The sequence below is a fragment of the Malaclemys terrapin genome, chromosome 16 (assembly GCF_027887155.1).
Source record: "Malaclemys terrapin pileata isolate rMalTer1 chromosome 16, rMalTer1.hap1, whole genome shotgun sequence".
In the NCBI taxonomy this organism is placed as follows: domain Eukaryota; kingdom Metazoa; phylum Chordata; order Testudines; family Emydidae; genus Malaclemys; species Malaclemys terrapin.
The window spans coordinates 14,415,941-14,425,957 of NC_071520.1; the positions used below are offsets into that span (position 1 = coordinate 14,415,941).

General features: G+C 46.2%; 1 protein-coding gene and 1 gene segment (V, D, J or C); both read left to right on the top strand.

Moving 5' to 3' along the window:
• Positions 1-2,560, top strand: part of LOC128824540 (immunoglobulin lambda variable 5-37-like) — a 35,551-nt gene extending 32,991 nt beyond the window's left edge. The window contains 1 exon segment of the V gene segment in view: positions 1,861-2,560. Within this exon segment, the coding sequence occupies positions 1,861-2,183 (323 nt within the window).
• The window catches only part of LOC128824543 (immunoglobulin lambda-1 light chain-like), a 140,950-nt gene extending 131,329 nt beyond the window's left edge, over positions 1-9,621 (top strand). The window contains exons 3-4 of the mRNA XM_054006140.1: positions 5,932-5,969; positions 8,926-9,621. Of these exons, the coding sequence (XP_053862115.1) occupies positions 5,932-5,969; positions 8,926-9,248 (361 nt within the window). The 3' untranslated portion in view covers positions 9,249-9,621. The remainder of the gene's footprint in view (positions 1-5,931; positions 5,970-8,925) is intronic.
• Positions 9,622-10,017: the final 396 nt, after the last annotated feature.

The following is a 10,017-nucleotide window of genomic DNA, read 5'->3' on the forward strand; positions in this document are numbered from 1 at the left end:
ATTTTAAAAATAGAAGGCAGCTCCTCATATGGTGTAAATCCACGTAGCTTCCTTGCCAGCAATGGGCTGCACTGATTTACATGGTCACTGAGTGAGTCTGATTGCACTGACTGACTTTCTCCTGACCCGGAGGAGCCGTTCCATTGTACCATGGACGACTGTAGCTACCACTGGAGTTCAGTTTAGAAATGCAACCCAACCCCACCCAAAACCTTTGAAATATGCAAGATCTTATTTAAACAGAGTGGGGTTGGCGCAGCCTGCAGGGGAAGAGGGCTTTAAAGAGGTTGCATCCCAGTCTGGGCCCCGCGACAAGGCTGGTGCATAAATGTTACCAAGGATTTAAAATTTCCCTGAACTTTTGTGCCCTTCCTAAGCAGGTCGTGTCTTCAATGTCTCCCTGTCTCCCTGCAGTTACACAGCACAGCACCAGACTAGGGCCCAGGGGAATCTACTCTGCACCCACCATGAAATCAACCCTCATTGTGGTATTTTGCAAGGTCCCTTTTCCTCTTGTCTTGAACCCCAATCTAGCAAAGTGCTCAGACACACACTGGATCGGGCCCTGTAGCAGGGATTGGTCCCACAAATGAGTCTGTACTTTACAGCTGCTGAAAACGTTTCAGCAACAAGCTTGTTTGGTAACTCGACTGTTCAGCAACAGGACCAGGCAACCAGGGTGTGGTAGGAGCTTGTTTGTCACCCAGGTGTTAATCAGGAGATCTGACTCTTAGCAGAGAGACCTACAGACCCAGATAGACAATGATAATTCAACAATGGGTTTATTGACCCACTTGGCAGAATAGAGAATTTATCCCTGCTACGGAATTCCATAGGATGGTTCAGAAACAAACTCTCTCTCTCTCTCTCTCTTTCTCTCTCTAAACTGTACAGAATTTTATACTACTTTCTATAAAAAAAAATCTATTTAATGCATGTAGCTCTTCTTCTTATCCTTTGGCTCCTACTGGTTTTTTGTAATTATCTGTTACAGCATTTTTTTCATTAGGAAAAATGGGGGTTACCCCCAGATTCCTCTGTGCCTCTAGTGAAACAGCCCCCAAGGCCTGAACAGACAAATTAAACTCTAAGCTTAGACCCTAAGAAATATCCCTAAAATAATAAATAGAACGTAGTCCTAGGAAGATACTTATCTGCTGTTTTTATAAGATGGGCACAAGGCCGAATGACTTAGAGTTTTTCTTTGTGAATGACTCTCATTTGCAGATAGTCAGTTCTTGAGGAGGGAGAGAGAGTGTTTTCACCTTGGAAATATCTTCCTAGTTAATTCAATGAGTAGCCTATTCCTCTGCACTAAATGGCACCATTTGAGAAGGAAGGTGCTACTCATTGTGAGGAAGGGTATAAAAATCTAGCACTTAATGTTGAGGAATACTGTGCAAACTGCCTAGGTTGCTAGCTGTTTAGAAGTCATATTTCCCTTTATCTGAGCAACAATGAATGAAAAGGTGAGCTTGGAAACAATACTGATAATACTTGGCACTTCTCCAGCATCTTCCACCAAGTGTCTCACAGCGCTTTAGAAATATGTAAAAACACATAAACCTTGAGAAAAAGCCTGCGTGCGGTGAGTTCAGTGATGTAATCCCCTTTCATAGGCAGAGAGGTAAGTGACTTCATCAGGTTCACAGAGGAAGCCTGTGGCCGAACTAGGAATGGACCCCAAGTGTCCAGATTCCCAGTCCTGTGCTTTAACCAGGACAACATCTCAGATAATTATCCTGCCACGGCGCTTGTGAGAGGTTGGATTTCTTACACTGTAGAGATCTGGAATTTCTTACGTTCTGCACTGCTAGTCTCTGGTTTTGGGTTTTCTAACACTGTTTCCTTGTCTTATAGGTCAGCCAAAGGCATCTCCTACAGTGCACCTCTTCCCTCCATCCTCTGAAGAGATAAAAACAAAGAGCAAAGCCACACTGGTGTGTCTGCTGGGCAGCTTTTACCCAGGGGCAGTCCAAGTCACCTGGAAAGCTGATGGCCAGCAGATCTCCACTGGAGTGGAGACGACCAAACCATCCAAACAGAGTGACAACAAGTACATGGCCAGCAGTTACCTGTCTCTGGATGCATCAAAGTGGAAGACCCATGAGACCTACACCTGTCAGGTGACACACGATGGGAAGAACATCGAGAAGTCCCTGAAGAGCTCAGAGTGTTCTTAACATTCTGACCCCCAGACGGCTTGGCTGGTTCCCGTGTCAAGTCTATAGGGGGTTCCCCAAGGGAGCCAGGATCTGTCTGTAGCATTCTCATAATGCTGATTTCCAGCAAATGTGCTTCCTGTTTTAGGTGGGGGATTTTACCAATCCATATGACACCTGTCTTTATTCCCACGTCCCCACTGCTCTCACCCCCCTGCATTCCCTGGAAATGTCCTTCCTGCTTTAGTCTCTGATGCAGCCTTGTTAAGATATTAATAAAATCTGAAAAAATTGACTATTACTGTGACTGTGAAGAGTTTAACTTCCTCTGTCCCTTTTACACCTCATGTATTAATTGCAATATTCACCTTCTCTTCCAATAAAATAAATGTACCTTTTATCAGCTAATACGGTTTTCTTTTTAATCTGGGTCAATTCTCAGCTGGGTCACATGCCCTGCAGAGAGCAGTCTGCTCTGTGAGTTAGTATTGAGTCACTCTCTGCCTGAGCATGGGGCAGATTCCGGTACCACCTTCTCCCTGAGCATTAGTCACTCTTTAACAAGCCTCATTGGAGTCAATGGGCTATTGGCTGAACAGCTCAACACTCAGGGGTGTAAGTGGCCAAATCTGGCCCATAGAGGGAGGAGCACTACAGTGCTGATGGCAGTTACCTGGGATAGGCTGTAAACAGAGCTCCTGGCCACTTCTGGTCAGTAGAGACCCAATCCCCTCTTCGGAAGAGTGGCCTTTAATGTCCTGCAAACACCACCTTAGGTGATAGCTTTCAACCCACCCAACCGGCCCTCCCACCAGCTTCAGCTGTACATGGAAATCTGCCTGAATTACACTAATGCTGCTGGCCACTGTGTGACACCTGCTGTGTCTCAGCCAAAGGGGAAGCCAGTGACCCTTATGTCCAGTTTGTCCAGCTGTGTACAAGGGGGAAGTGCTTTGGGAGCCTTCAGATTCAAGATGCTTTTCAAGTGAAAGTAGAACATTACTGGTAATCCGGATTCCCTGGTATCACTCAGGCCTCTGTTACTTCTGGGATGCTGCACAATTTGGGCCTTGACAGGACAGAGGAGATAGTCTGTGTCCCATTAAAAACCAATGAGTTGTGCTGGGGGATCAGGTTCATGTGAGAGTGGATACTCTGAGGGGCTCTGGGGTCTGTCCCACCCTTCCCAGACACAAGCATGCACAGTGTGTACAGCTGGGAATCTGCATCACGGAGAGCGTTTATCATGGACCCCTGAGCTGTGCTGGGCCAGACAGCCAAAGGAGACCCATAAACACTAGTTATCCTTAAGCCATGTATCACATGTGCCATATATATGTCAGATCCCACCGTGATACCACCACTCCTGGGTTACATAGATGGATGGCCAGTCATGCACTGCCATCTCCTACAGAAGGGAGTAAAGGGAAAGGAGAGCAGAGGGAGGATGAACTATGGAGAAGTTTTAAACAATGAGGGTTTTTTTTAACCTTCACATACAGTATTTTTAACATCTCCAGACCTACTGTCCTGCCATCCCAACACACGCACAGGACTGTACTTTTGGGGGCTAAGATTTCCAGATGATTATTTGTGGAGCACCAAGCGTGGGCAGAGCACAGAGGGGACAATGGCTCTCAGAAGTTTTCAGGAGCTTACAATACAACGATGAGTGTGAAGAGATCAGACAGAGCGTGTGTGTGTGAGAGATGGGGGGGAGCGAGCATGTGCCATAAAGAGTTGGCTGCCAGAACCTATTGGTGTGCGCTGACTTTTAACACTACTTCATTGACGAAAAGGCTCTAGAAAGAGATGAACTTCCTTTGCTCAGTGTTTATGAATTGGGCCTGTTCCCTTGCCCATGTGAACTGCAATAGACTGACAAATGGACTGAAAACCTGCATGAAGTATTTAGGGTATCTTCAAAAATGACTCACTCCATTAAAAGTCTAAGTTCAACTGAAAGTCAATAGAACTTAAGAGCCTAAGGGCCAGATTTAAAAGGCATTGAAATGAATGGGCGTTTGGCAGCTAGGTGCTTCTCAAAATCCCACAAGGGGCCTACCTGTATATTTAGACGCTTAAACACCATTAACACTCCAGGCCTAGGTGCTTAAGTCATTTCTGACAATGGGACTTGGGCCCATTTGCTAGCGGCTCAGGCCTGCCCTCCACTTCCCAGGGAATTCTCACAGGGTCTGAGCCTGAACCACTGAAGTCACAGGAGCTTCTCCACCAAGTGCCAGATCAATTGTTAAACACAGCACAAGAACCTTGGCTTCAAATATGGCCCATTAATGAGGAAATGGGGCTGGTGCCATTCACTCCCCTGGCCGTGCTGAGCTGACACCCACCAGGCACTAAGGGGAGGTTGTATTTACAGTCAGAGGGAGGGTCCAGTGCCCTGGTTTTATTCAGAAGAAACCAGCTGAGCATGGACACAGCTCACAGCCTAGATGTTTACTGGCCCTGCCCTTGGTGAGAGGGGCACCTCACGCCCACACTCTGCTGGGCAGCAGGCCCCAGAGCTGCTCTCCTAAGGTGAGGGGCAGGGAATAGCCCAGCAATGGTGTGAGTCTCATGGCAGCTCTGTCCAGGGAAACGGCGCAGGGATTTACTGCTGAGAACAGCTGGGAAATACAGAGCAAATGGCTGTCCTTGGTGGCACTGCGTTAATTTCCCTTCAGGAAAGTGCTGATCTCTGCTGCATACTGGATATTGGTACCAACATTGCTTGTATTGATACTAACAGGGTCCCAGCAGAGGATGGTGGTGATCGGTTTCAGGGCACATGGATCTTGAGCATTCTTTACTTGTTCCTCGGACATGTCCAGTGTGGAGACTTCACCAGCCCCCGGCATCCTTCAGCCAAAAGTGAACACAGGACGTGCTGTGCCCAGTGACTCAGAGCGACCCCTGGCCCTATGGACTATCTGGAGATCCTGATCAGGTAAAGCAGGACCATGTGTCATGGGATGTGGTAGCTTCTCACTGACAGGTGCAGGGAAGGCTGCACCATCCAGATGAGAGACAAGGACAGCACGTGGTGTTGGTTTCCTATCCACACACATGCAGCCCCAGCATGGCAGATCTGTTTCTTTGCTGACACTTGTTGGTGTGGTGTTAGGAGAGTTTTTACACTATGTCTTTAGAGATTCCATTGCTCCCAGAAGTGTTGGCTACAGCCACATGCTTTGGAAACAGGGGTATCACCCACATGAGATACGCGATTGGATACATTAAATACTGGCAGAAAATGGGCCTAATACTTCTCTGGTAAAATTCCCACAAGTCACTATAATTGCAGTAGGGTTGAACGTGGCTCAGTGTGTTCACTTTCAGCATCCCAAAGAAATCTGCCAGCCCCTCCCTCCTGGGGACCTACGAGGGGCAGCTGGCAGTGGAAGGACCAACAGTTTAGCAGCCCCAATTCAACACTCTCTGCGTCCCCTCCTTGAACCCCAGTCTCCTTACTCCCACTCCAGTGCCTTAATGACAAGACGACCTTCTGCTCTCTTATGTGGTTGGCATGCATGAACCAGGATTAGGCCCCATGTGAGCTCTCCCAAGGAATACTCCATTGCTTCACCTCCCAATGGATCTTCATTCAATCAATTGTACTATGAGCTTCCCCAGAAAGGATGAACCTTCGCTCTTGTGGAGAGCCAGCAGAAGTTTTCCAATGATGATTTTCCTCACACGTGCAGTGGTGGCGACCTCTCCCTGCCATTGAACGTGACTGGTTTTTGTACAGCCGTGTGTCACTGTGGGTTGTCTTCGGTGGAGGAACCCAGCTGACCGTCCTTGGTAAGTCACTGAATTACTCACAAACTTTCCTTCTCAATGCCAATACTGTCATGTTTCCATGATTTTTTCCTCCTTTTCTGTCTTAGTGCCAGACTTGGGTCTCCTCTCACTTTATGCACAGACCTTCCCACGGGGTTGAGAACAATGTTTAACCCGTGGATAATCAGAATAGGGTGTACATGTCACATGCTGGATTTTCTTATATTTTCCCTCTGAAAGGGGTTTTGAATTTGCCCATGAAACCTGTGCAGATTCTGCTGTCAGGTACCAATTTCTAAATAACTGGTATTAGCCTCTTCAGGGAAATATTTTCCCACTCCCTGTATGTGTGTTTTTTTTTTTTTTTTTTTAATTTGGTTTGGTTTTAGTGGACTAGACATTTCTTATTAGCACTCGGTTTTGACTCATATGTGAAAGAAACCAAGGGCCAGATTCTCAACCAAGGTAAAACAAAATAGTCCCACTGTCTTCAATAAACCTACACCAAAACTCATCCAAATCTCTTTAAGATGGATGTAAAATACCTTGAAACTTAATGTGATATAGAAAATAAGGTGTTTGTTGCAATCTAAGACCTGATTTGTCTGGTTAGCTTGAAGAACATTCAAATTAGTGAGAGTTGGTCACGAAATAGGGTTAAATTTTCTGGAAATTTTCAACAAAAATTTAAAAAACTCTTTTCATCTAAATTTTCAGCAGAAAATTTTGACTTTTTGGCAAAAACCCAAACACTAAAACGTTGTCACCGAACAATTACTGAAAAGCCGGGGAGTAGGGGGTGGGAAGGAGAAATCAGAGTTTAGGTGAAAATATTTGGTTGTGACATTTTACTTTTCCAGCAATAAAAAAAGATTTTTTTTTCTAGATCTGCAGAAACTTTCTGCAAAAATTTCCAATTAAAAAAAAAAACAATTTTTAACTGACGAGATTTGGTGGGTAATTTTTTCACCCCTATTTGCAGTATCCTTTTAGAGCAAGTTCAGCGATTGATATTTTAACAATATAAGAACAGATCTTCGTGTGGTGTAAATCAATGTAGCCCCCTTGGCAACAATGGAACTACACTGATTTACCCTTACACTGAGTGAGTGTAATGTCACTGACTGACTTACTCCTGACCCGGAGGATCGGTTCCATTGTACATTGGATGACTGTAGCTACCGTGGATTTCAGTTTGGAAAAACCACTCAACCCTGATTTTCTGCAGGTGCTGAGGGACACCCAACACCTTTGAAATATGGAGGGTTACAGATAAATGGGGTGGGGTTGAAACAGCCTGTGAAGGGAGGACTTGAAAGAGGCTGCACTAATTGCCTCTCTCAAGCCTGGAGCACACTAATGAGGTTGCTGGCCACTCTGGGAGGGCTGGATGGCTTCCTAGAAGCTGCATTCGGTGTCTGCCAGGCTCAGAGCACAATGACCAGGATGCTGGCTGGGCCAGCAGGCTTCAGTTAGAGTAAAACCTTGAGGAGCAGATAGATCTCAGCTAGCCAGGGCTCAGTAAATCAGGGCTGACTGTGCTAACTCAAACAACATTGTTTGTAGCTTCGACCCAGGCTGCGCTGAGCCTAGTCGTGCTAAGTAGCACCTTGCTCTTCAAACAGGCCCACTGACGTCAGTGGGACCGACCGCTTGTGGAGTAAAGTGCTACCTAGAATGGGGAAGAGTTTCTCAGTTTGATCCCAGGTGTCTAGGTGTTCAAAGCCTGAGGAATTTTTAACCCCCTGGTGCGCCCATTCCTAAGCCAGAAGGTCCTTTATTGTCCATATCTCCATGCAGTAACACAGCCAAACATCAGGCTAGGGCCTGGGGGACTCGACTCTGCACCCACTGGGAAATCTTGCAATGTCCCTTTTCCTCTTGTCTTGGACTCTGATCCACCAAGGCACCGAGACACATACTGGCTCGAGTGCTTTGGTCTCATAAATGCTTCTGAAAACATTTCAGCGACAAGAGTATCCAGCATATAACACGCTGCGATAAAAGGCTATTTCCCAGCCAAGAGTCATGCAGATCTGACCCTTAGAAGAAAGACCTACAGAATGTGATAGGCAATGATAACTCCTCAATGACATCATTGACTTACGCTGCAGAATTTAATATCTTGAAACTTTATCTGTGCCATAGAATACCATAGATTGGTTCAAAAAGCTCTCTCTATGGAAGTTGTGTACTATTTTACAGTAGTTTCTATAGAACGCTATCAATGTGTCTAGATCCCCTGTCCCATCCTTCAGATCATGTTGGTTGCTTTGTTATTACATTGTATTGGCTTTTTCCATAAGGAAAAATTTGGGTTACCCCAGATTCCTTTCTGGCCACTGAAGTGGCTTCTGGTGCCCTAACCACACACATTAAACTCTACGTAAAGTTTAGACCCTAAGAAATAACCCCGAACAAATATCCAGAACATAGTCCAAAACCCTCAGAAAGCTGATTTCAGATTTTTTAAATGAAGCACAATGTAGAATGAACTGCAACGTTTCTTTGTGAACCACTCATGCTAGACGTCCAATGCATATAGATTGCAACCTACTACTTTGCTCACTTTCATAACAATCATTTGTATCTTTAGCGCCAACACTGTCCACCTTGCAGACCCCAAAGTGTGGGAGTTATGGGTGCAGGAAGAATACAAGATCAAGCCTTCAAGGATTAAAGTAACAAAAAGGATGAGTAAAGAGATATTATCCCCTTTCACAGGCATAGGGACAGTAACTTATTAGGTCAGGTTCACTAAGGAAGCCTGTGGCAGAGCAACGATTGGACCCCAAATGTCCTGATTCCCAGTCCTGGGCCTTAACCAGAAGAACATCTCACATCTCAGATAATTACCCTGCCCCGGCGCTGGTGAGAAGTTGGATTTGTTACACTGCAGAGATCTGGAATGTCGAACGTTCTGCTCTGGCAGTCTCTGGATACAGGTTTTCTAACATTGAATCTCCTTGTCTTGTAGGTCAGCCAAAGGCATCTCCCACCGTGCACCTCTTCCCTCCATCCTCTGAAGAGATGAAAACAAAGAGCAAAGCCACACTGGTGTGTCTGCTGGGCAGCTTTTACCCAGGGGCAGTCCAAGTCACCTGGAAAGCTGATGGCCAGCAGATCTCCACTGGAGTGGAGACGACCAAACCATCCAAACAGAGTGACAACAAGTACATGGCCAGCAGTTATCTGTCTCTGGATGCATCAAAGTGGAAGACCCATGAGACCTACACCTGTCAGGTGACACACGATGGGAAGAACATCGCGAAGTCCCTGAAGAGCTCAGACTGTTCTTAACCCTCTGACCCCCAGAGGGCTTGGCCGGTTCCTGTGTCAGTCTATAGGGGCTCCCCAAGGGAGCCAGGATCTGTCTGTAGCATTCCCATAATGCTGATTTCCAGCAAATCTGCTTCCTATTTTAGGTGGGGGATTTTACCAATTAATGACACCTGTCTTTATTCCCACGTCCCCACTGCTCTCACCCCCCTGCATTCCCTGGAATTGTCCTTCCTGCTTTAGTCTCTGATGCAGCCTTGTTATGATATTAATAAAATCAGAAACATTCCACTATCGCTGTGACTGTGAAGAGTTTAACTTCTTCTGTCCCTTTTACATCTTGTGTATTAATTGCAATATTCACCTTCTCTGCCAATAAAATCAATTTACCTTTTATCAGCCAATATGGTTTTCTTTTTAGTAAGGGTCTCGTTGGCTTTGGGGTTTCAGACAAGCTAATGGGAAGTGACGTGTAATGTCATGGAGAGCAGGGGAGAAGGAGGAGGAGCTGTCACTCAGGGATCATTACCCAAGCTGTGACTGTTCTCCCCAAGACTGGTCACTCTGGGTCTCAGCCAGCCTTCGCTGAGGTGTGACAATTGCTGCTGCACAAATCTCTCTGCAGAACATACATTGTGTTAGGGAATCACTGGGTGATAGTGGGCTACGTGAGCGCGTAATGCAACCCCCGGGGCTCTGCAGACAGCCCTGCTTGTGCTGGGATCCTGGCAACTCCCAATAGACCAGCAGGGCTAGGCTGGGTCAATGCTCAGGTGGGCACTAGCCCTGC